This window comes from Silene latifolia, chromosome 4 (genome assembly GCF_048544455.1).
Source record: "Silene latifolia isolate original U9 population chromosome 4, ASM4854445v1, whole genome shotgun sequence".
NCBI lineage: Eukaryota > Viridiplantae > Streptophyta > Magnoliopsida > Caryophyllales > Caryophyllaceae > Silene > Silene latifolia.
In genome coordinates this window covers 4,946,988-4,974,463 of record NC_133529.1, presented here as the reverse complement: position 1 = coordinate 4,974,463, position 27,476 = coordinate 4,946,988, and the positions used below count along the sequence as shown (strand labels likewise).

At 34.0% G+C, this 27,476-nt stretch overlaps 2 protein-coding genes across 3 annotated transcripts; one reads left to right on the top strand and one right to left on the bottom strand.

The window, feature by feature from the left end:
- Positions 1-336: 336 nt before the first annotated feature.
- Positions 337-5,977, bottom strand: LOC141652666 (pentatricopeptide repeat-containing protein At1g74850, chloroplastic). Of its 2 annotated transcripts, none has more exons than XM_074460228.1 (4): positions 3,981-5,977; positions 1,777-2,091; positions 1,448-1,555; positions 337-1,188 (listed from the first exon to the last, which is right to left on the bottom strand). In XM_074460228.1, exons 1-4 carry the CDS (start codon positions 5,801-5,803, stop codon positions 828-830), a joined length of 2,607 nt encoding a protein of 868 aa, XP_074316329.1. In that variant the 5' UTR covers positions 5,804-5,977; the 3' UTR covers positions 337-827. The 2 variants fall into 2 exon arrangements, with proteins under 2 accessions (XP_074316329.1, XP_074316328.1); XM_074460227.1 differs by having other exon boundaries at positions 337-1,191; positions 3,981-5,946.
- A 982-nt stretch (positions 5,978-6,959) lies between these two features.
- Positions 6,960-11,598, top strand: LOC141652002 (phospholipase D gamma 1-like). The gene is made up of 9 exons (XM_074459675.1): positions 6,960-7,931; positions 8,408-8,524; positions 8,618-8,812; positions 8,949-9,191; positions 9,851-9,919; positions 10,019-10,315; positions 10,421-10,597; positions 10,849-11,046; positions 11,252-11,598. The coding sequence occupies exons 1-9, from the start codon at positions 7,017-7,019 to the stop codon at positions 11,543-11,545; spliced, it is 2,505 nt and encodes an 834-aa protein (XP_074315776.1). The 5' UTR covers positions 6,960-7,016; the 3' UTR covers positions 11,546-11,598.
- The last annotated feature ends 15,878 nt before the right edge of the window (positions 11,599-27,476 follow it).

The window sequence follows — 27,476 nt, the reverse complement described above, 5'->3', positions numbered from 1 at the left end:
CTCTAGGCCCTTGATTCGGTGGGTTCGGTCCAGAACCGGATCAAAACCTTCTATCGAGTCTGAGACTCGCATAACAATGAGTAGATTATACAACTGGTTGTATAGTAGTATTATTTGTGCATAATATGACCGGTTCACAAGCAACAAGTTATATTACAACATTCTAAAGCAAAGCGAACATTGTACCGTAATTCAGTTCCAAATGTTTTGATAGTTGACACTTCATTTTGAGCCAGTTATCAGCGATTCAGCGATATTCGCTATGAACAATGCTGAAATTAAAACTGAAACCTAGATTTGGCACCTTACTTGGTAGTAAAAGAGATAGAGTAGCGGTACAAAATTGCAGATATGCAGAAGGGATACATTAAGCAAAACATTTCTTCTACAACATGATACATCAAAGATCTAAAGCTATGCGCCTTTCGGATTTTGAACAACAGATTAACAGAAGATCATCAAAAATGGTACAAGTAGAAAAAGCTATACTACATTCCTATTTTCACCCAAAAATTCTGAACAACCTAACCAACCATGTACATGTGAAGGTAAGACCATAGGAAAAGACATGCACTCCCATTTCCTTTCGAGATTCATCACTCCGTTGTCGCACACACCATTAAGACGTCCTTCCATGTCAGAAATGATAAAACTTGTCATGAGCCTGATTCAAAATCTCGATTGCTGATGGATCATATTCCACACCCTTCAGAATAATGACCCCAGAACATAAAATGCTCGAGTTCAAAACTCCCGGTCTTGGAAGCGATTTTCTTGTGAAAGTGGGTCCTTGAGAAGCCAACAATCAAATAGAGTTTTGTTCTTCATTAAACTGTGCTAGAAATAAGCTCTTTGTCGACTTTGTGTCTTTTACTTCTTGTATCTTTCTCAGCTCCATTAAGCTGTTCTTTAGTATCGGCTCTTGAAGATGTCTTTGATAAAGGTATAGGCATGGGAGTATTGGCAAGACGAAGTAGTTGGTCTTTCTCAGACTCGGGAGACTCGGAAGAAAGCTGCTTTAAGTCTGCTAATAACTGCTTTAGTTGTGAACGTTGGCTTACAATGCGACCGTTATTCCAATCAGGAGAAGAAAAGGATGATGACATCACACTATCTTCCAGGAACGCATGAGCAACCTTCGAAACAGGAAAATCCCGAGTAACATCACTCTTCTCCATCTTTCCTCTTCTGCTAATAAAAGGAGAACAAGTAATTAGTCAACATTTCGATATGATAAAATGGAATAAAACAATATGACTCGCTAAATCCTGGGAAAGGAGTCGAATTTCTTGCTTTAAAATTTACTGTCATTGTTCACGGTAACAAAATCCTGGGAAAGGAATCTAATTTCTGACCTGGTTATCGATCACCATTATAGAAAAAGAGAAAAGCTTGCATTCGATAATTGGAAAAAGAGAGAGGTGAGAACACAATGAGGAAGGCTTACACTACAACAAGAGTTGCTATTTGTGGAAGATCTGTCCCATTTTCAATCATCTCTAACATATCACTGACCCAGACTGATATTGCCAAACATGCACTACCAGGCCACATTCTGCACATTGACCAAAGGTACAATTCAAACGGGTATAAATAAAAAAGATGAATAAAATAAACAAAAAAATAATTTATTTTACAAAAACGTAGATGAGACAGTCTATATGTGAGACCAACCCATTAACCCTGTAATTACAAAAGCAATACCTAGGGGTTTCGGTTGGTCACACTCACACATATGAGACCGTCTCATATAAAATTTTAGTAAAACCATTTTACCTGTGTACATCAAGAGACCACACCAACTTGTTATAGCGAAATAGTTCAGGAAAGAGTCCCCTTTTCGTAGCTTCTTTCAGAACTTTTGCAGCCCTTGCCTTCTGGCCTAACCACCATAATGCTTCTAAGAGAGTGTTATAAAATTTCATTCCAAAGGCACAACCTTCAGAATTAAGTTTGTCGAAAACATATTCTACCATCTGCCAGTTGGAGTCATCGTCAAAATCCCCTGTGATCATCTGAGCAATCACTTGATGGATGTTAGAGGTCCTATGTCCAATCATCTCATTCAATAACTCGTACGCATCATCTAACCTGATTCATATGCAGCTCAACAGATGAAGTGAAATGCAAAATCAAAAACAAAATGGATAATGGTTATGAAAATTCCAAATTTGGTGAAATCTGAGTAACATGATGCAATATTAATCTTCTGAAAGAAAGGGTCTGAGGTCTCAATTGACGATCAGAGGCACACTTGACAAGAAAAATAAAGTAAACATGAAAACATTGAAGTCCATCACATTTCCGTTACATGAACTATAGTAAAACAAACAACAAACAAACAAAGAGTCCAACAAAATTAAAAATATAATAGTAGCTGGTAACCCACAGATTATTATTCCATCAACAGCATGTATTAAGTTGAGCACTTTCGACATGGCAGTTCTTTGGGGTAACTACAATTAGTGGTGTTCAGTGGCTTATCTCAAGAATAGATAGAGTCGTAAAAGGACTGCGTTGACAAAAGTAAAACTAAGTCATGTCTAATAGACATAAACCGAATTTTGGATGTCAATTACTTGTTGTCATCCATTTGGGTGCTTACCCTCTCATTTTTCTCTCCGCTTCCTGCTTTATCATTCCTAGGAAACCTTATGCTAGTTCATGTCAGCTGGTTGCAAATTCTTTTGAGACTAAGACTATCATTGGCGACTTTTTCATAAGAAAGGATATCAAGATTATACTCTGAGAAATAGAAAAACTTGCCAGCTTATGGATAAAGGCAAAGGACAGAACCCAAAAAAATCTTTCTTCTATGTTTGATGAACTGCATTCTTCTGAATATTTGATTACCTAAACTCTTAAAGGTAACTATGGCACAAACTTATTAACTTATAAAGACTAAACGTCTAAACCACAAGAACTTTTACATCAATTGCGTTGATATTGATTCTCCCACTTTCCTTCTCAAAGAATCTCAGATGCGGACTTAACGTCTTAACATGGAGCACATTGAACCCAATGCTAACACCTGGAAGCCTATACCATATTTGGTCTAACCTAAAACTCCCTTCCCCCATTTCCTCTGCTTTTGACTTAAAACTTGGTCCAAATTGAAATAGGAAGAGTATGATGGGAAGGGGAGATTGATTGATTCGAAAGCAAGCAAAGTATTTCCAGGCTTAATTTTTTTAGGCAGAATACAACTGAAGTAGAGATACATATGCTCGTGCCAGTGTTTTCGCCTTCTGTGGTTTTCTGGCCTTTAGTTGATTTTCGTTCTTAATGCTGTTTCTAAATCCTACACTTGTATGTCAGCATTTTCTTAACAATTTCTGGTTCTCTTTTGGCTTTAGATCCCAAGGAAAGATAGGTTGATTCCAGATAGATAACAACAACAGAGTAAGGAAAACTCTAACAGATATCCTGATACAAGGGAGCTCTACCATCGAGCTTTGTATTAGCTTCCAACTCGTGTTGTGCTATGACAAATTTCACGTTATTTCCCATAAGCCTACTTTTTCAGGCAATCCACAAACTAAATAATTTCTAGAAGTACATGTCAAAGAGAAGCCAATAGAGCAGCTGATTAATCAGAAAATGAAGTACCTTGGTATGGGACATGAACTACAATATATAAGGGGCACTAGAGTAGTGAACTCTATACGACTGCAGGTCTTTTTTTAGTCAGAACATCCTACCGATCCTCTTAAGTAATAAAGGATTTCACTACATAGTAACATTCCCTTTGTTTCCTTCTCTCTGACACTAAAAGACATGTGAAGCACGCCGAATACTCTCCCACAAAATAGGCAACCAATGGTAATCAACAGGTGTTCTGGTATCGTGCTACATCATCATCACGACGCATGTTAATGTTCCTAACGTTATGACGACATCAGTACCACTGAGATATATAATGAGTATATGACGCGACAATAATATCACTAAAAGGAAGCTCAAATGACTGCAAAACTCACCTGTCAGTCTTTGCATAAAGAGCAAGCATCATACAATAAGACATCACACTTGGCAGTATTCCCAAAGCTTTTATTTCCTGAAATTGTTCTGCACCCTCTTCAACAAGTCCGGCAAAGCAATAAACACTCAAGACTGCTTCAAGTGTCTGCTCATCAGGGTCACATCCTGCATTTTCCATTTCCACGTAAGCATTGATAGCCGCTTCAAACTGGCCTCCCTGTCTAAGACCTTCAATAACACCATTGAATGTTTCCATGTTCCTCGGTATGCCAGATTCGTTCATTATACTCAAGATTGCTTCAATCTCCTTGTAAAGTCCACCTCTTGCAAAAGCATGAATCAAAGAACTATAAGTTTCCACATCAGGCTTACTCCCCACCTCATTCATCGTGTTATAAGCAACAATAGCTTCCTCATACAATCCAGCTTGTCCGTAAGCCTCAATAACCCCAGTATATGCCCTTGTACTAGGCACCAAACCTTTCTTGTTCATATGAAGCAAGATGTCTTTCGCATCGTGATACAATCCCCCTTTTCCACAAGCAAATATCAATCCCTCATAAGTCTCCATATTTGGCTCAACATTCTCCTCTGCCATGTCATGGAACAGAGTTACAACTTCCTTGAAATATCCACCCTCGCCAAAAACCTGTATTAGGATATTGTAAGTAGCCGCATCAGGCTCAGTATTACTCACTTTCATCTCAAGGAAAAGGTCTCGAACATCCTCATATCTCCCCTGGCTACCGTACAAATTCAACAAAATACTATAAGTATTGGCATTTGCCATGCAACCCGCTTCCTGCATCTGCCTAAACACCCCCATGGCCTCTTTAATAGACCCTTTACTTGCATAAGCTTCCAACAACACATTATACGATGATATATCCGGTAAATTACCACTCAATTCCATATCCTTCAAAAGATCAGACACCTTCCCAAGATTACCCAACTTGTTAAATGTCTCCACAACATAAGTATAAGTCATTATATCGGGTAAAACCCCGCTCTCATTCATAGTCCTAAACACCATCTCAGCCTCATCACCGAGCCCCCTACTAGCGCAGGCACTAAGCAACATATTATACGTCACTATATCAGGCTGAATTCCCTCATGCCTCATCTCCGCAAACAACCCCAATAACTCCTCCCAATCCAACCCACCTCTAGCACACGAATTAATCACGGTATTATAAGTCAATATACTCGGCACAACCCTTTCTTTCTTCATCCTACTCAACAACTCAAGCGCCGTCTCATACTGACCATTCCTACCATAAGCATTAATCAAAGCAGTATAAGAAAACACGCTACGAGAAACATTATGTTCAGGCATTTCATCAAACACCTCATGTGCTTTCTCAAGTAACCCTTCTCTACCTAACACCCCAATAACAATTGTATAAATATGTTCATTGGGTTTGCACCAAATTTGGCGCTGCATATATTTAAACAGCCTCAACGACCTCTGCCAATCCCCTCTTTGAGCAAACTCCTTAAAAACCGAAGCGAAATCGTTCAACGAAAGCTTATTCCTAAAAACATCAAGACACCTAGCAATTGAACCTCTAGGTGGAAGACTACTTAACTTATCAATTAAAGTCTCTACATCATAACTATACTTACCCTTTTCAACTGAAATTGATGGGGTGCCCAAGATTAAATCTTTCGGTTTCGCTTTAATCTTGAATCCAGAAGATAAGAGAATGTAGGGTTTTACAAAAATTGAATTTGGAGGGAAATTGGCAAGTGGGTTTTGCTTAGGAGATAGAAAAGTTTGATGGGTTGAAGGAGAAAGTGGAAAATTTAAGGTTTTTAGCATGTTGGTATGAAACAATTGGGTATTTTGGGGGAAAAATTAGGGTTTATGTGAGGTTTAATTGGATTGATTGAAGTTGTAGATGGAGAAGAAACAAGTGAGGTTGAAGAGAGTGGAGGGGATTGTTTTGGATAACGAATACCGTTGGAATATTTACATTTTTTTAATCTCTAAATTAGGATGGTCGGATTATTTTATTAGTATTTTATTCATTTGACTAATTAATTTTGGGAAATTAGGTATTGTTAGTTAAATTTAGTTGATTAAGTGGTGCTTACCCTTTGACCTTTGTTTTCACCTATTCAGTTGGTTTTGCTTAAAACCGTCTTAGCTTACAAATTGTTACAATTTTTTTTTATATTTCTACTTTTATTTTAGCGCGGTGTAAGAGTCGCGTGAGTTAAATCGACTTAAAATAAGCATTGATGCAATATTTTATCTCATTTTAAGATTAACATAAGTAACATTTATGATGAAAGTCCTGAATCTCTCTCTCTTTTTTCAATTTAATTAGCATATAAGAAATGTCTTGTCATAGAAATAAAATTAAATAATTCATATCCATCCATAAAAGAATTGATTTTTCATATGGCAGAATAAATTTTGTAAAGAATTTGATAAATGACAGGGAGTCGAACTTTACCCTTTTTTTGAAGAGATCCACATTGCAAGGGTAAATGTGTTGCATTTTTAAAATGTCACTACTTTTCAGAAAAATACTCCACTCAATGGTCATAACATCACTAATTGAATGGATGATAGTACTAAACAAATTCTACCACAAATGTAAACTTTCAAAAATAGTTATCATAATCTTCTTGCAAATTTTGTTAGATCTTGCTTTGTTTTTGGTTTTTTTCCTTTGTTTTGTTTTCTTTGAGTTTAGTTGTATTTTATAGGCTTTATTTGTTATTAAGAAGCCGATAAAAAAAAAAACTATTTGTTCTATGGAGATTACATTGCATGAAGAAGATTAAAGGTAGGTTAATATTTGTTTCAGGTTCAATTTTTCTTTATATTGAACTAGCCTTAGTTTTTGATGACATATCGATACATTGAGTCTTGAGATCGTTTTGAAGACTGGATGAAAATAGATCGGAGATCTTGTTAGAAAGAATGGTTCAATTATGGTTGTTTTTTATTTGTTTTGCAGCGAATATTGATTATAACCAAAAACGCGTTGATTGAGACTCAACTATCACCTTAAGTGAAGAACATGGCGGATGAACCAGAAGGTTCTCTTCATGGACAAGGTACTCAATTCCTACCATTTAAGACGTCACAAAGCGCGCTAGAACCAATATTACTCCATGGAACCTTAGACATTTGGGTTAAGGAAGCCAAAAAGCTTCCAAACATGGATCAACTACACACAATGACTAGCTTTCTCGGTGGTTTATCGATCAAGCGAAAATCTCATGGAACAAGTGATCCATATGTCACAATTTCGGTTGCTAATGCAATCTTAGCAAGAACATTTGTGATGAAAGATAATGAAAATCCGTCTTGGATGCAACATTTTCATGTCAATGTTGCTCATACCGCTTCTGAAGTACATTTTGTAGTTAAAGACGATGATGTTGTTGGTTCTGAGATCATAGGCGCAGTAGGAATTCCGACCCAAGAGTTAAATTTAGGCGAAAAAATTGAAGGAAAATTTCCAATTTTGAAATCAAATGGTAAAAATTGGGAGACAGGAGCTTGTTTAAGTTTATCAATTAAGTATTTTCCGATTGAAAAAAGCGCTCTTTATGAATCGGGTGTTGGTTCAGGTCCGGATTATGGTGTCCCTAGGACTTACTTTCCCCTTCGAAAAGGGAACAGAGTTACTCTGTACCAAGATGCTCATTGTGAAGATGGTATGCTTCCGAATATTAAACTTGATGATGAGAAAGATTATGTCCATGGGAAATGTTGGCACGACATTTTTAACGCGATTTCTAATGCACGTCGCTTGACTTATATCACTGGGTGGTCTGTGACACACCTTGTTAGATTGGTTCGCGATGATGATGAGTTTTCGAGTATAACATTGGGTGATCTTTTGAAAGATAAAGCACAACAAGGTGTAAGAGTGTTGCTTCTTGTTTGGGATGATCCTACTTCTAGGAGATTTTTTCAGCATACCACTGTAAGAATTAGTTTCTCCGAAATGCTTTTGTGATTTTTATTGAAGTCGAGTAATTTTTCCTGAAATCCTGCAAGTCACGGGTCATTTTCACAAATACTACCCTACAACCAGTTGTATAATAGCATTGTACAACCGCTTCAAAGTTGTTGAGCTATTTTACAAGTTATTGAGCTATTTTGCGAAGTTATTGAGCTTAATAATTATTCTGTTCAGCTTAATAACTTTGTACCATGGCTCGATAATAGAGATCGACAACTTTGTAACAACGCTCAGTTTCATTGACTAAGTTTTATATACAACCAGTTGTATAATACATTAACTGGGTCATCTTAGGTCGTGTCATTATCATGTTAGGTTAATTAAGTTTCCAGTTGGTTTAGAATCAGGTCAATTTTACCATGTCTAGTACATACAGAAGCCGTTTGACGCTTTACTAAGTGATGTTTTCGTATTAACACGAGATTTATGAGATGTAGGAAGGTATGCTAGGGACTGATGATGAAGTGACTTACAAATTCTTCAAGGGATCAGCAGTCCAGGTTGTGCTTTGCCCAAGGTCTGGAGGAAAAGGTCACAGTTTGCTCAAAAAACAAGTAAACACTTGTGCAGATAATTGTCGGAAATCGTAATGAATATACTGTTTGCTCTAAATTGCCTCTAATTTTGATCCTGTGATGAGTACGTAGGAAGCTGGAGCAATTTATACTCATCACCAAAAAACTGTAATTCTAGACGCCGATGCAGGAAATGGGAATCGAAAGATCATTGCTTTTGTTGGAGGGCTTGATTTATGTAAGGGACGATATGATACTCCGGAGCATCCTCTTTTCAGAACATTGGAAACGGACCATAATGACGACTATCATAACCCGAACTTTGTTGTAATTATCTTATCTAACTTCTTTCCTTTGTTTTAGCATTTCACTAGTTTATATGGAGTTGAGTATGACTTATATATGTAGACCTGTCAAACGGGTTGGGAGGTTCAAATTACGATTTTAGCTCTATACTCGACAGGGTTCAAGCAACGGTTGTCCTAGAGAACCATGGCATGATTTACACAGTAAAATTGACGGACCAGCTGCATACGACATTTTGGCTAATTTTCAAGAGCGTTGGTTGAAAGCTTCACGTCGTGGGATTAAAAAGCTTAAGGGTAATCTTGACGATCATCTACTTAAAATAGATAGGATTCCTGATATCGTTGGAGATGATGACGCGATGCACCTCACCGATGATGAAGAATCATGGGATGTTCAAGTAACTAAAACTTACCTTCTTTATCTCTATTGATTATAGTTTCTTACATAGCCAAGATGAGAGCGGTAAATGATCTGAGCCGGCTTGACAAGCCATCGGAATCAGCTCGTTCAAAGCTCAGCTCGTGCTCGGTAAAAACCAGCTCGAGCCGAGCTTAACTAAATGCGAGCCGAGCCCGAGCTCACTAAGGCTTGGCTCGGAAGCTCGTTTATAATTTTTTTTTATGATTTTTATACTTTAATATTAATTTTATTTTAAATTATATGTTATTTAGCCATTTATACGTATATTATAATATAATATTATTATTTAGTTTTTTATAATTTTATTTGTTATTTAAAAATATTTATATTTAGTTCGATTTAAAAAGTGAGAAAGTGAAAATAATATAAAGACAAAACGAGCTCAATTCGAACTCGAGCTTCAGTTTTTTAGGCTCGACGAGCTTTGAGCCGAGCCCGAACTCGAGCTAAAAATTCCGAGCCAAGCCCGAGCCCACCCGAGCTCGAGCGCAGATCGGCTCGTTTAGAGCCCTAGCCAACATTCACGTCTGGTCGGCCATTTGGAAATAGTCTCATTGTGTTACTGAGGTGAAGTTCTGAAAACCGAACCTCTTAGTCCATTAAAAATTGACAGTCATATTTTTTACGACATTGAAGGTATTCCGTTCAATAGATTCAAATTCAGTGAAAGGATTTCCTAAGAATCCAAGAGATGCAACAAAATGGGTTAGATCATTCTCTCTTGATTTAGATTGTGTATATGCTAATTTGCTAACTATGCGAATAATTGACGATGTTTTACTTAATGTCGTGTGTTTATAACAGAATCTTTCCTGTGGGAAAAATGTACTCATAGATATGAGTATACAAGCAGCTTATGTACATGCCATACGCTCTGCGCATCACTTCATTTACATCGAAAATCAGTATTTTCTTGGCTCGTCTTTTAATTGGGATTCTTACAGAAGCTTAGGTGCGAATAACTTGATACCGGTTGAAATTGCACTTAAGATAGCTAGCAAGATCAGGAAACATGAAAGATTCGCTGCATATATTGTTGTTCCGATGTGGCCAGAAGGTGATCCTAAAAGCATGGCTATGCAGCGCATTCTGTTCTGGCAGGTATAAACCCGATTAATTAGCATTTTGGTTCTTGAATCTTTGATATCAATCGGATGATGAAGAAGCGAATTCTAATGCATCATTTTCTGCAACTGAATTGTACAGTACAAGACGATGCAAATGATGTATCAGGTAATCTTCAAGGCCTTAGAAGAAACAGGAATGGAGCATACTTATGAACCTCAGGACTTCTTGAACTTTTTCTGCCTTGGGAATCGCGAGGTTTCAGATGAGATATCAACTGCTGATTCTAGCAGTGGATCTAGCGGAAGTAGTCCACAGGTAGATCATGAATATCCCTTTTTGTTTACGACCTTGACCCTGTTCTTTTCGACTGAAAAGAGCTGAACTGAACTGAAACAGAATAAGGCCTTGTTCTTTTTGGCTTAATTTCAGCTCAGTTCAGTTCAGCTCTTTTCAGTCGAAAAGAACAGGACCTTATTCTGGTTTCAATAATTTACACTAATAACTGAAAATTCAGAAGACTTGTGACATGTCTAACATAACAAGTTGTCTTGGGTGATGCTAAACAGTCACTATTAAGGAAAAATCGACGATTTATGATCTATGTACACTCGAAAGGAATGATAGTTGATGACGAGTTTGTCATTTTGGGTTCTGCAAACATAAATCAACGATCTATGGAAGGTACTCGAGACACTGAAATTGCAATGGGTGCGTATCAGCCTCATCATACTTGGGCTCGGAAGAACTCTGGTCCTCGTGGTCAGGTATGGCTCTGTTCTTTTCAGCAGAAACGAGCTGAATTGAATTAAATTGAATGGAAATGAGCTGGAGTGAATGTAGCTGAACGCGTTAATAAAGTGATGAATATCAACCTTAATTAACTTTATTAACTAATCTAGCTGACATTTGCTTAGTCGCGTCAGTATTAAAAAGTTTAAGTTGGTGACGAAATATTATATGTGGCTGCAGATATACGGATATAGAATGTCACTATGGGCAGAGCACCTCGGAACAACGTCAAGTTATTTCATGCAGCCGGAGAGTGTCGATTGTGTGAGACAGGTAAGGTTTCTGGGAGAGCAGAATTGGAGACAATTTGCAGCAGACGTAGTTACCGAAATGAAAGGTCATCTACTTAAATACCCTGTGAATGTTGACAAAAAAGGAAGGGTTGGACCGCTTTTAGGGTCCGAAAAATTTCCAGATTTAGGAGGAAAGGTTATAGGAACTTTCTCTGGTATCACAGAGAATCTTACAATTTGATTCAAGCATTTTGTACTTAGCAATGGAGATTTATTGAGAATTGTAAAAAAAAAGAAACTCAAAGTTGTGTAGGATTAAGTGATTAACAATGTTTTTCCAAGACTTTTGTAGAATCAGTTGTCCTTGTTTGTGACGTCTCACAATCCTTTCTTTTTTAAGATTATTTAAAATGGTTGTGAGACGTCACAAAAATGTTAGTGTGTTAGAGACATTCGTCCACAACTTCAAAACACAGAAGATATTCAAAAAATTGTTAGTATTTTAATTGAACAAGATGTGCAAGTTTTATAAGCAAAATAAACAAATTTACATAGAAATAGGCAAGTAGCGATGTAGCCGGACACACTATGAATAGCTAGGTCTCAAGACCACGCAAATTAGAGGGAAAATAATACAAATATATGTTCAAATATAAAATGAGTGAATATTTTGAAATTGTTAAAACATTTAACCTTAGGCACTCATTTTTTTGGCTACGCCATTGCTAATCCGAGAAACAAATTGCTGAAACAAGAATAGCTACGAGTAAAAGTAGGACGAAGCCAAAGAAGGGAAGGGGCATTTTTTAGCAAAGGGGTGTGGTCGTGTGGATGAGCATCAAACAAATCAAGCATATAAAATGCCCGACTCTTTGTAACCATTTCGACAACTTTGGCCACTTAACTCGTACATATATCCCGATAATCATCAAGATTAACGCGATCAGATGAACCGTCATATAACCATCATGACTCTTTGGATTATAAATTTGCTTACACTTCTATTTTGGCTCTTCAAAGCCAAATTCAGATTACGGTAAAAAAAAAAAATGATTAAAAAAAACGTATCAAAATGGAAAGCGAATTCTTTATCACAAGCAAGTAGACTAGTTCTCATCAATGTAAATTTAGCCTCAAAATGAACTTTTTAAATGCAAAGCTTCCTTCTTCCCTCGTCAATCCATAAAAGATTGGATAAGATTAATAGAGATTTTCTCTGGAATATGAATCCTTCTCAATAATCCCCTAATTTGATTGGTTGACAAAAAGTTTGTTTACCGAAATCTTTGGGTGGACTAGGAATAAAAACGTCTAAAGCAGCTAACAAAGCTCTCCAAATGAAAATATATGGGTCAAAGTGATAACTAAAAAATACTTAAAAAATTGTTCACTTTTTGACCATAAGCCAAACTCAGTATCTTCTTGGCAATGACGTAAGCCTATGAGTCTTCGAAATCTTTTTAGAAAAGGACTAAGATGGCAGGTAGGTAATGGTTGCAACATTAAGTGTTGGTCTAATAATTGCGTTTTTTCACACCAACTTACAAGCAGTATGGTTGATGATGACAGTAACCGTGATCCTAATCTTTTGGTTAAGGATTTCATAACCTCAGACCAATAATGAAATGTTTTTAAATTATCCAATTTAGTGAATAACGACATTGTTAATCAGATTACTAACATTCCACTGCCACATAATGATATTCCAGATACCCTCACTTGGGGTTGTCCGTAGATGAAAATTTCTCTACCAAAACAGTAACTTGGTTAGCGCAAAGTTTGTTCGATCATACTCTTGACAAATGTGAATTTCAGTGGATTTGGAAATTGAATATTTCTCCAAAATTGAAATTTTTTCTTTGGAAAGCCTGTGTTGACGGTCTTCCGACGAAAAGTAGATTTCTCAAGAGTCATATGGATGTCCCACCTCATTGTGTTCTGTGCAACAATCCTATTGAAAACAAAGATCATTTCTTTTACGAATGTCCATTGATTGAGTCTGTCATCCAAGACCTGAACATATTAGTTTCAACGAGTTTTTGTCAAATTATAATAATATTACAAGTCAAAGTTCTATAACGAAACTTAATTATCTCAAAGATTTAATTCCAAAATTTGGTTTCATTAAGATTATTTTTATTTGGTGGAATGCATAGTTTCATAGAAATGATATTATCTTTAATAATGTTAATTTAAGTATAAGCAAACTTATTATTTTATGTAATAATAGCACTAAGACTTGGAATGTGATTAGCTTTAAGGATCTCAACAATTCCGAGATAGAAAAGTCAGCTAGAAACAACTCTACTAAGGAAGAAATTTGGTGGGGAAAACCTGGAAATGGTTTTCTAAAGCTAAATTTTGACGGATCAAGAATAGAAGGTAATAAAGCTGCTTTAGGATATTCTATAAGAGATCACAGTGGTAAAGTCGTTTTGTTGGGAGCAAAAAAGTGCGGATCCAATAGTATCCTTGTTGCGGAAGCTCTTGCCTTAAAAGAAGGCATTTTAGGGGCTAAATATTTAGGAATCTCAAAGTTAATTGTGGAGGGTGATAATTTATGTGTTATTAACTCGAATCGATGTACTTGGCAGATTCCTTGGGAAATCTCTAGTATTATCAAGGATGTGAAATTAGACCTTCATTTTTTCGATGAATTGATAATTAAACATTGCTTTTGTAAAGCCAACAAGATTGCTGACTTCATGGCTTCTATTGGACATTCATGTCCAACTCTTTCGAGGTGGTTTGATAGCCGGTGGCTTCAACTTACCTCCCTCATTCGAAAGGATGAGATATGTTGGTCCTATCCTAAAGGATCAACCTAGTTTTCTTATCTAATCCAAAAAAAAAAAAAGTTAAAATTTTGATTTAAAGCACGCGGTGGCAACTTTTTCCAGTCATGTACTGCTCCATCGCTGCCTACTCGAGTACTAGCACTCCAATATTGTATGAAAATACGGAGTAATATAACAAAGGGGAAGCATTCTTAGCTTAATTGGATTACTCAACTCTTCATATGACAATTATACTTCATTTTATCGAAAAAACATGTGAAATTTTCATAAAATAGTCGAGGTCAACACTTGGAGATGTTGTTAGAGTATATAATCATTAATTGGATCTCAACCATCACCTTAAAATTTTGATTGAGATGATCTTTTCATATGATGTAATGGAGAAAACGGGCATTTATACAGATAGTGTCGAATTGTACTTCTTCCTATGGGCTTTTGGTCCTATGTGCAAAGGCCCACTTAGGCTTGTTATTATCTCTTGGTCCAGTAAAATAAATAAGGTTGGCTCCCCTAGGTTGCGTGCTCTCTTGTATATGTACCGGCCCATATTCTACCGGACGAAGACGCTTTCATGCACAACTTGCCAAAAGAAGCTCTTCGCCCGAGCCACAACTGCAATCTTCTAAATCTCCCCCCATTACGAGAAACACAAATTCTCTGACGGCACGTATCCGTCACTTTGGAGAGACGGATACCATTTCCTCTCACAAATGACCCAAATAGAGGAGAGAGGGAAGCACATGGGGGTGCCCCCACCTTGTCCCCCTATTCGTTTTGTGAGTGGCATTACCCGTCACTTGCTCCGACCCGTCTTCAGCAAGACTAAACTTTATTTGTTTTTGAACATATGTGTTTTTTCTAAACTTATTTAAATTTATACGTTAGATTTTAATTTTTTTTTCCCGTCAAAACTCAAATTTAACTAAAGTTATATGTAATATTTATGAGTTTTATTGTAATTTTTTGAGGTTAATGTTTAAGTGAATGAACTTACAAATTTTATAGTAAAACTCATAATTTTTAAAATAAAACTCAAAAACTTTATTATAATGCTCAGAAATCGAATATATAATCTACTTACTACCTATCATTCCACCGTCAACGCTTCCGTTTACTCCAAACTCGCCTTATTTGTCACTATGGTTCTATACTTCTATTCTATCTGACCGTAGGAAATGTTCACCATTCTTCTCCCACTCTCAATATGTAAATTTTGATCATATGCTCCGTACCGCCGTACGTAGGTGATAAGTTGCAAATACCTGTAATGAATTGTCATATAATATTAATTTATTTATATTTTATCTTTTAAAAATGTTTTATAAAATTATATTTTTAACAAAAAGAAAAAATTAATACTCCCACCCAAATCATCAGATTCGTTACATTTTATTTTCTCGGTATATTCAACAAATTCTTTACGTTTTACTTTTTAGGTTTATATGGATAATTAAAACAGGATAACTACCCTTAAAAATTACATGCATGTGAAATCTCCTAAAAGTTTGCACTAAAAGCAAATACTCCCTTCATTCGACTTCTATCACCCTATTTCTCTAATATATTTGAGGAATATTATATTAAAGCTGAATGAAGGGAGTATAGGGAATTCGCACTAAAAACATGATCCCGAATTTCGTACTTGTACAGTTGTACTAACAGCAAGTTTCCTTTGTGACGGGCATATCCGCCGCAAGCTTGCGACGGATCAAATACTACTCACATAGGTAAATAAACAAAACAGAATGCTACTCATTAGGCAATTAGCCTTTTATCTTATCTCCCTATGTGAATAGTGTTTGACCCGTCACAAATGAGTGTGCAGTCAAGCGGGAAGAGAACAAAATAATGGAGTAAAAAACTAAGAAATTCCTCGTTATAGAAAGGTTTAGATTACGATTTAATCATTCATCAACAAAGACGGTTAACTTTTCTTTTTGCTTTTGTCAACACAAAATCACCAGTTCATTCGATGTATACCTTTCTTTCATGTCTTGATGATAAGGTGCACAATGTCATTTTCATTTCAAAAAATTAGGTCACAATTATTTAACTCGTATATATAAACAAACAATCTTATTCAAATATTAGCCGGTGTGATTTGTCCACTTCATTCCTCCACTCATTCTGATTCCTACTTCAAATCAGCAATGACGCACCAGCAAATCAGCAATGACGGCCGTCGTCAAGTTTTCTTAACAACTAAAATAATCGGTAACTTTTACATAAAATAATCATTAATTTTGTGTTTGTAAATTTCCGTCGAAATAACTTTTGTTGCCTTTTCTGAGTCACAACCAAGCATTACCAGCTCTTCACTGTGACGCAACCCTATCCACTTCGCCCAAAAGACGACCCGATTTAGCCTTGAACTCTGGTGGACATAACCGGTAGAATGGAGGCTTTGTCAATCGTTAAACACGTATACTTTAGGAATGTTGGCATTGCTTGAGAGAATGTTTAATATTGAAAATTCAATTGATAAGATTTGTGGTAGCCCTAAATTGGGTCATTTTCCTTTTTATTCTTAATAGAAAAGGTAAAAAAGAAAAAGAAACTTGTTTAAACGGTAGCTCTAAATTGGGTTATTTAATAGGAATAATCTAAACTATTAGGGTGCTTATCAAAATATTACAAATACACCTCTGAGGCTCTGACTATTACACCCCTCTGCTTTTACTACAAATACACCTAATCGGTTTCTTTTTCTTTTTACCTTTTCTTTCCTCTACTATACTCATTGCTGATTTTCTTAAAATAGTCGAGGTCAACCATCACCTTAAAATTTTGATTGAGATGATCTTTTCATATGATGTAATTGAAAAAACGGGCATTTATTCAAATATTGTCTCGAATTGTACTTCTTCCTATGGGCCTATTGGTCCCATGTGCAAAGGCCCACTTAGGCTTGTTATATTCTCTTGGTCCAGTAAAATAAATAAGCTCGGCTCCCCTAGTTTGTGTGCTCTTGTATATGTACCGGCCCATATTCTACCGGACGAAGACGCTTTCATGCACAACTTGCCAAAAGAAGCTCTTCACCCGAGCCACACAACTGCAATCTTCTAAATGTACCCCCATTACGAGAAACACAAAATCTCATTTGTGACGGCATATATCCGTCACTTTGGAGTGACGGATACCATTTTCTCTCATAAATGACCCAAATAGAGGAGAGAGGGAAGCACATGGGGGTGCCCCCACCTTGTCCCTCCTATCCGTTTTGTGAATGACATTATCCGTCACTTGATTCGACCCGTCTTCAGCAAGACTGATTGTACGAGAAAAAGGAACATATATATTGGATATATTATCTCAGATTTTATTTGTTTTTTTTTAGCATATTTATATTTTTTCTGAGCTTATTAGCTCAAACTTTATTTGTTTTTGAACATATGTGTTTTTTCTAAACTTATTAAAATTTATAAGTTAGATTTTAATTTTTTTTTCCGTCAAAACTCAAATTTAACTAAGGTTATATGTAATAGGAGTATTTATGAGTTTTATTGTAATTTTTTGAGTTAATGTTTAAGTGAATGAACTCACACATTTTATAGTAAAACTCATAATTTTAAAAATAAAACTCAAAAATTTTATTATAATGCTCAAAAATCGGATATATAATCTACTTACTACCTATCATTCCACCGTCAACGCTTCCGTTTACTCCAAACTCTCGCCTTATTTGTCACTATGGTTCTATACTTCTATTCTATCTGACCGTAGGAAATGTTCACCATTCTTCTCCCACTCTCAATATGTAAATTTTGATCATATGCTCCGTACCGCCGTACGTAGGTGATAAGTTGCAAATACCTGTAATGAATTGTCATATAATATTAATTTATTTATATTTTATCTTTTAAAAATCTTTTATAAAATTATATTTTTAACAAAAAAAAAAAAAATTAATACCCCCACCCAAATCATCAGATCCGTTACATTTTATTTTTTCGGTATATTCAACAAATTCTTTACGTTTCGCTTTTTAGGTTTATATGGATAATTAAAACAGGATAAGCATCCTTGAAAATTACATGCGTGTGAAATCGTCCTAAAAGTTTGCACCAAAAGCAACTACTCCTTTCATTCGACTTCTATCACCCCATTTCTCCAATATATGTGAGGAATATTATATTAAAGTGGACTGATAAAAGTTGAATGAAGGGAGTATAGGGAATTCGCACTAAAAACATGATCCCGAATTTTGAACTTGTACAGTTGTACTAACAGCAAGTCTCCCTTGTGACGGGTATATCCGCCGCAAACTTGCGACGGATCAAATACTACTCACATAGGTAAATAAGACAAAATAGAATGCTACTCAGGCACTTTACCTTTTGTCTTGTCTTTCCATCTAGATAGTATTTGACCCGTTACAGATGAGAATTTGTGGTTATATTAAAGAGTGTGCGTGCAGTCAAGCGGGAAGAGAACAAAATAATGGAGGAAAAAAAGTCCTCGTTATAAAAGGTTTAGATTACGATTTATCATTTCATCATTAATGGCGGATAACTTTCCTTTTTGCTTTATAGAGGCAACACAAAATCACCAGCTTCATTCGATGTATACCTTTCGCGATTGGTTCTTCGTTCATGTGTTTAGGACACGTTGCAAATGTCATTTTCATTTCAAAAAATTAGGTCACAATTATTTAACTATATATATATATATAGGGTCAGGACCCGGTGAGAACCACTAACATAATGAGAACCGTGAGAACCCTTACTAAATTATTAACAAATCTTGTTCCGAAAGTTTTGATGGATCACCCCTTAGTTTAGTTTATTCAAACACATTTTTAGTACAGCTAAACAAACTTTATTGATTGTATTACCAAAATATAAACTTAATGTAAAAAAGTATAATTAGGTATACTAAAATGGTTATAGATGCACGGAAACGAATACTAGGTGCATGAAAATTGTTATATGCATGAAAATGAGTACTAGGTGCATGAAAATAACAGGCTCAAACTGCACAAAAACGAGTTTTAGGTGCATGAAAATTGTTAGATACATGAAAATGAGTAGCAGGTGCATGAAAATTAATAAAATGTATTTCGACTCGATTTCCATCAATAATTTATGCTTTTTGGACCAAGAAATATGTTATCTAGCAATAAAATTCTATGCCGAGTCCGAATATGTTGTTATTTTTTTAAAAAAATATTCATAAGGTGGAGTTCTTACAGTTCTCATTATATATATAAACAAACAATCTTATTCAAATGTTAGCCGGTGTGATTTGTCCACTTCATTCCTCCACTCATTCTGATTCCTACTTCAAATTAGTGGCTCACACAAGCAAATCAGCAATGACGGCCGTCGCCAGGTTTTCTTAACAACTAAAATAATCGGTAACTTTTACATAAAATAATCATTAATTTTGTGCTTGTAAATTTCCGTCGAAATAACTTTTGTTGCCTTTTCTGAGTCACAACCAAGCATTACCAGCTCTTCACTATTACGCAACCCTATCCACTTCGCCCAGAAGACGACCCGATTTAGCCTTGAACTCTGGTGGACATAACCGGTAGAGTGGAAGTTTTGTCAATCGTTAAACACGTATACTTTAGGAATGTTGGCATTGCTTGAGAGAATGTTTAATATTGAAAATTCAATTGATAAGATTTGTGGTAGCCCTAAATTGGGTTATTTAATAGAAAAGGTAAAAAGAAAAAGAAATCGGTTTAAACGGTAGCTCTAAATTGGGTTATTTAATAGAAATACTCTAAATTACCGGGGTGCTTTTTAAAATATTACAAACTACTCCCTCCACTTTTTTATATATGACGTTTTGCATTTACAAGGTAAGCCTTTGACTTTAATATTTACAAAAATATATTTGTTCAAAAAATATAAAAATGGTACCATTAAATTCTTTACGAAAAACTCTTTCATATGAGTATACATATCATAATATTTAGTCTTATATTTTAAAATATTACAAACTACTCCCTCCACTTTTTTATATATGACGTTTTGCATTTACAAGGTAAGCCTTTGACTTTAATATTTACAAAAATATATTTGTTCAAAAAATATAAAAATGGTACCATTAAATTCTTTACGAAAAACTCTTTCATATGAGTATACATATAATAATATTTAGTCTTATATTTTAAGAGATATTGAAGAGAGAAGGGATTGTCTCAAAATGTGAGAAAGTCATATATAAAAAAATAGGAGTATAATTTAAGGGTAATGCTAAATACAACCCAGTGGGCTGTATTTAAGCATTAAATACCTTCTAATTTATGTGTTTATTTAAGAATTAAGAACTAAATTACACATTAACCAATATAATTAATGCATATATAAAAAATTTATTTCCTCTTTTGATTTCTTAAATACAACTCACTGGGTTGTATTTATTATTACCCATAATTTAACTACAAATACACCTGACTATTACACCCCTCTGCTTTTACTACAAATACACCTAATTGGTTTCTTTTTCTTTTTACCTTTTCTTTCCTCTACTATACTCATTTACTTTATGTCTTTATCCGAAACTCCATTAACCTTGTCCAAAGCCAAAACGCCATGAATTGGCTCCTAAACGACATTAATCGTCCTTCAAGCATGTTTTGATGCTGCAACTATCTATACAAATACACGCAAGCCTCAATTTGGTATTCCGTTTTTGCTAATTGAGGCACATGAAAGGATTTCTATTCGAATCTCTCGAATAACTGGAAAGTTGGCATTCTCTTAATTCATGTTTATATTTCGCTCTCTCGATAGTATGAGATGCTATAGAACCAAGCATAGTAGCCTTCCTAAATCCATCCTAATGGTTCACATTTGGAAGTATTCATTAACACCGACTGTTTCAATGGTTTTGACTATTTGGTTATTGTTCATTTCATGACATGTAGTTTTGAAATTTTATCATCAGAGCAAATTTCTTTTCCCCAGGTTGAATTTTTGATTTTTTTTCCAAGTATTATTTGATTGATTGTGCTATTTATTTGATAATCTGGGTGAAATTGGTATTACTTGTGGGTTTTGGCTATTTATTTTATTAAGGGTTTTTGTGTTTTTGATTGATTTTTGGTAATTTGATGTGTGTTTTTCTGGATTTTAGCCTTTTAGGTAAGAATGTCAAAATTAGCTTTGTACAGCAAGAAGAGGAAGATGAAAAAGCTGGATAAAGGAGAAAGATGAAGAATGGTGGGATCCACGTTTGTGTTTACGGTTGTAATAGTTTAATGTATTGGTAGTTAAATTAAAGGTTGGAATATTTTAAGAAACATCCCAATTGTTTGAAGTATTTCCATTAAATAACCCTAAATTTTATGTTATCGAGGTAGATATTAATGACTCATGAACAAAATGAACATAATTATTTCACATAACAAAGACTATTTATACCAAATATAGTAATTAAAATACCTATTACTTCCTCCATTCATGCGCTTTTTATTCATATGTGAGGTATATTTTAATCAAACATATATAATTGACATGAATGGATGGAGGGAGTAATCCACACGACAGTAACCAACCACACATATATACATAACTTTTACATAAAACAATCATTAACCGGTAACTTTTACATAACCAACCACACATATATACATAACTTTTACACCGGTAACTTTTACACAACTTATTATTCCGTCGAAGTAACTTTTGTTGCCTCTTCTGCGTCCCAACCAAGCATTACCAGCTCTTCACTGTTGCGCAACCCTAGCCCCTTCTCCAAGACGACGACCTGATTTAACCTTGAACTCAACTCTGGTGGACATAACCGGTAGAGTGGAAGCTTTGTCAATCGTTAAACACGCTCAATATAAATTTGAATCATTATGATCACAACTGTGTTAAGATCATTCATCAGCTTCAAAACTAGCAAGAAACTAGTCTAAACTTATCGCTAGTCAGTATACTACTATACGGTATCTTGTTAGTTGAACATAATGTACAAGGTTTAATTTATAAACAATTCTCCCACTTGTATCTCTTATAACTTTTTTATTTTCTAACCTGTACCTCTCGTTTTTCTAAATAAAAACTTTAACTCGGTCAAAGTCTTTTAACTAACTAGAAACCCAAGTACGAGTTCCGAAAAAGGTGACTGTTTTTAACGAGATTTTCAACTTGGAAAAAAAAATACCAATACTACGGTTATAACCAAGAGTTATTGGTAGTCAAAAAATTTTTCCAAAAAAAAGTTATATGTGAAAAAATGAAAAAGCCTGGGGTTACAAGTGGGAAAATCGCAATATTTAATGTACAAAATTAGACATATAGGTTATAATCCATTAACTGGACATATATAGTGAGTGCGATAGGTGGTATATGACTACGTAATATATTTTGTACTAAAGTAAGGTTTTGAACGCTTTTTTTTTATTTTTTTTCCTGGCTGCGCCCCTACTAGTTTGAGAAATAACTCACTGAAAAGAAAATCAACGAGAATGAAAAGAGAAGAAAACAAGAGAAGGGAAGAGGCAGCTTATACAAAGGTGTATGGATGATGGTAAGACAAAATAAAGACATAAATTGCCCAACTCTTTGTAACCATTTCGACGAGGTTGGCCACTGAACTCGTATATATATCCCAACAACCATCAATATTAATGCCATCAGATGAATTGTTCTCTCAATACATGCCGCTAGTGAATTATATTCTTTTGAATTATTTGCGTTCAATAAAATCGCTGCAAGTGAACCTCCAAACAAAAGTTTAGTTACCGTTGATATTTCTTTGCTTAATCCGGGGTTCTGATCCCTGATTTCAGCAGGACCATCTGCTGTTGCTACGCCGATGGTTATGATTGGGCTAGCCGGGAGATGAGGTGGTATATTATGCATTACATGGGTAACGGCCGCAGGACTTGGTGGGCCCGTTGTTGGTAAGAGTGAATTTGTATTGTTCTGAAACCATGTAAATCGAAATATGGATAAGTAATCAAGCAAAAGAGTGAAAATTTTTGAAATTATATGAGGGCGGTCATCGGGTGGTTCAGGTGATTGGTCTACATCACTATTACCGTCGTCTTCAGGCGTAGTATTCGTTGTATTGTCGTTGGTTGAATGGCTCATTTTATGGGGTTATGGGGATGAATTTATCTCTGGCTTAGTTTTGGCCTTTGGGCACCTAAGAACGGGAAAGATGTTGGCTTATAGATGTTTTTTTTATTTTTTTTTGTTGGCTTATAATATCAAGGCTTTATTTATAAGGGTGCCGTATTTATACTCCATAATAGGGAGTACTATTGCAAAATGATTCTGTCACAAAAGTACGTGATGACGTTAAATTTGCCAGTTTCGTCAAAAATGAAACTTCCTCGAAGCTTGGGCGTACGGATTTATAACCCACTTTGCTTATCACCGAGTATTTGGCTACAAAAATTCTCATTTTTAAGGGTTGTTCACATTAGCTAAGATAAATATAAATTCTTTGTCACTTATTAGGCACTTTGATTTTTATGTTGTCTAACAATGTAGAGTGATATTTAAAACTAGTGTAGATCCCGCGCAAATGCGCGGTAAATATAGGCCTTTTAATTTTTAGTGTATTAGTTATAGATTTTAGATTTATATCTCACAAATTTTTATAAAAAATAACTAATATTAAAATTAATCAAAAAAATTGAATAATTCCATGAATTATGTTTTTTATGAAAATATTTTAATTACATCAAATTATTTAAAAAAAAATCTTTTTTCGTCACGAAGTTAATAATAGGAAATAAGGTTTTTATGTATAGATTATTTTAAATGGAAAATTAGTTTAATAAATGAAAATTTAATTTGTTTCCATACATAAGTTTGAGTACTTTGGAGGGAAAACTTTAGAGAAGTTGTATTATCTTAGTATATAGGAGGATTTATACTTTTTAAATTTGCACCTCATTAATATTTATCAGTACACTCAATTATTTTGATATGAAACAAAAAATGAAATGAAAAACTAATAAAAAAATGTATTTAAGTTGTGAATTTTTTTAGTGTGTTTTTTTGTCACGAAGCTAATAGTAAGCATGTGTCAAGTTATTCTCTACAGTAATAATTATTGCATTACTGAAAAATTTAGCAACTTATACTTTATAGTTTAATATCAATTTTATTTTATTTGAATGAAAAAATCATAATTATGAATTTATTTAAAAAAATTAGAGTTTATTTATAAGAATATATTTATTGAAAAGATAAAATGTAATGAAAGAAAATTTTATTTATTACTCCCTCTATTTTTTTATATATGACTTTCTCACATTTCGAGACACTCTCTTCTCTCTTCAATATCTCTTAAAATATAAGACTAAATATTATGATATGTATACTCATATGAAAGAGTTTTTCGTAAGGAATTTAATGGTACCATTTTTATATTTTTTGAACAAATATATTTTTGTAAATATTAAAGTCAAATGCTTACCTCGTAAATGCAAAACGTCATATATAAAAAAGTGGAGGGAGTACCTTATTTAGTTAGATGCTTTTTGGAGGGAAAACTAAGAGAATTTTTATTCTCTTAGTAGTAGGGGGGATGTCAGAAGTTTTTAACGAATATACTCGTGAACCAGTCATAAGGGAGACTTACTAATTTAAGTATTGATTCAAAATCGAGCCAACATGACAAAATAAAAGTTCGTTAAGCTAAGTTTGTTAAAACTATAAACTAAACATCTAAATAACTCAAAATGTGGCGTTTTAAGATCCAAAACTTCAATATTTTATCTTTAGACAACTCGAAACTTCAATGTCAATCCTTGAGAAATTCGTTAATCATTCGCCTTTTGCAATTTTTTTACTATTAATATTTTTGGATAAACTATTTACTGATTTTAGTTTTAAACTACATTCACTAATTCACGTTTTGGAATTTTTTACTTTTAGGGGGCGATTGGTTGGAGGTTTATAACAAAGGAAAAGGGAAACAAAGTTATTTTGGTGATCTAAAATATGTAATCATCAACTTTTGTCTTAATTTAATTACATTTCAATATTACAAAGTGCAAAATAAAATACTAAATTACATACATATTAGAATAATCACATAACATTGTAAAAAAGGCTTAATTTATTACGGTCAAAATATACATTTTCGTATAAAATACTAAAAATTTTATGTATAGGTCACTAAAGTGAAAAATAATCTAAAACGTAAGGCATCAAAGAAAAGTTATACAAATGTCAGGGTACCAAATTATAATTAGGTCAAACCTTAAAGCATCAAATTTGAAATAATCTTTTATTATGCAGCGCATCTTGCTTCAGGCGGTTGTTTCCCGTCTGAAATAAGACGGACAATATGTTGTCATTTTACAATAAAATGTTGTTATTTTCTCATAACATGTTGCCATTATTTTTCATATCATTTTTAGGGTAAAAAGTGACACCTCTAATTATAACATTTTGTGTATAAAATAGTTATATTTTCTTAAAAAATGACAACATTTTATCCGTCTTATTTCAGATGGAAAACAATTTGTCTGAAATAATAATTTGCGGCTATTAAGTTTGTATATTGTGTGTCTCACCTAGTTGTAAAACGATTCAGTTAAAGACAAGTGGACATGTGGCAAGTTTTTAGTGCTTCCATTTTCCTATCTTCTTTGGGTGTCTTTTGCCCTGGATGACATAACTTAGTACAACTTCTTCCGAGTTTAACGTGTCCTTGGACACCTCATGCGATCTCTAAAACAAATGACATATTAGAGTACCTACTCACACAAAATAATACGGTAGTGCACGCCGCACTCTATTTTAATAGGTCAGTTATTCAGATGGGGTTGAATTGAGTCCTCCCGATTTTGAGTCAATCATTATCAAGTTATTTAGCGATAATGTAATTTACAACTATATATATTTGATCGCGTTAAAATTCGTTTGGGCCATGCTTGAATCCTCAATTGAATGTCGGGTTAAACATGGGTCGAACTATTCGAATCATTTGGACCAGATCAACTTTATTAGTTCTCCCTAAAGAGGTTATATAATAAAAATAATACAGAGTTTCCAGAATTACAGTACATAAGTATGGGTGCCCGGCTTCGCCCGGGCTACCTCTATCTAGTATTAAAATATATTTTCAGTTAACTAAAACTACTTTAAAGTTGCATAACTCCTAAATTTATCATTAATATATTTTTTTACGACACAGAGTATATCTTAAAGTTACAATGAAATAAATAATGAGACAAATTCACTACTCCCGCCATTAATTTTATTAAATCGATTGCTTAGCTAATTTTTCATACATACTTACTTTTGTTCTTAGAATTATTAATTTTATTACATCCCTCCTACTACTAAGAGAATAAAAATTCTCTTAGTTTTCCCTCCAAAAGGCATCTATCTAAATAAGGTAACAAGGAAAAAAAATTCATTACATTATTATCTTTTCAATTAATATATTCTTATAATTAAACTCTAATTTTTTTAATTAAAATTCATATTTATAACTTTTTCATTAAAATCCATAATTTATTATGCAATCATTTCCATTTCCATAGATATTATTCTTCATCAGTTTCACTCTAAAATTACGCAAACCTGCTTCTTATGCAATCTTTAACATAATTATTGACATCACTTACACCCTAAAACTACGTAAATTTGTTTCTTATATTATCCTCATCAGTTACACTCTAAATATGGTGTATATTTTAAAGGACGTAACCATTTTTATGTATTTTTTTAATTTAAAAAAAATATTAGTCTAATTATTTGTAAATCGTCTTTTTAAGTGCGTGCTATACTTTATTTACATGTTTTTGTTATATAGTTTATACGCTTTTTAATTAGATTTTACATTTTTACATCACTTAATTGTAATTTAATGTCATAAATTAGTTTCATGCAATGATATAGCATTATAGAGTTAATTTTTATAGTAAAGTAAAAATGGTTTAAGACAAAAATAACTTAACTTAAAGTATCTTTTGATGGTAATAAACTCTCATTTTCTACCTCTTACTAAGATTATATTAGTACATTATAACATTAAATGTACAGTTAATTTATGCAATTAATTTAATGAGAATGTCTCTTTGTAAAACAAAACTAAAAAATACCGTGTTGTAGCACGGGGATCTACACTAGTTTGTTATTATTATTACTTTTACTTTCACTACTCCCGCCGTAATTATTAAAACATCTTTATAATAATTAAATACCAAGTAAGGCCTGTTTATATGTTTATTTTAAGGAAAATCAATTAATAATTATTTTTACTAATTAAATTAAAAATCTAATGAATTATGAAATATTATATTTTTTTGGAAATCCGAATTGATTTACTTACCTATTAATAGTTTACAAAATCCGACATATATACTTATATTATATTTGTGTATGTTTTGTGTATGTTAAATAATTAACATCTTTATACTAATTAACACCGTAAGTG

Coding starts and splice junctions, on each gene's coding strand:
- LOC141652666 (XM_074460227.1), bottom strand. CDS start 5,803: ATGCTAAAAACCTTAAATTTTCCACTTTCTCCTTCAACCCATCAAACT. Junction 2,092..3,980: donor CTTTATGCAAAGACTGACAG/GTGAGTTTTGCA, acceptor CATATGAATCAG/GTTAGATGATGCGTACGAGT. Junction 1,556..1,776: donor TGGTCTCTTGATGTACACAG/GTAAAATGGTTT, acceptor GTCAATGTGCAG/AATGTGGCCTGGTAGTGCAT.
- LOC141652002 (XM_074459675.1), top strand. CDS start 7,017: ATGGCGGATGAACCAGAAGGTTCTCTTCATGGACAAGGTACTCAATTC. Junction 8,813..8,948: donor ATCATAACCCGAACTTTGTT/GTAATTATCTTA, acceptor TATACTCGACAG/GGTTCAAGCAACGGTTGTCC. Junction 9,192..9,850: donor AAGAATCATGGGATGTTCAA/GTAACTAAAACT, acceptor ACGACATTGAAG/GTATTCCGTTCAATAGATTC.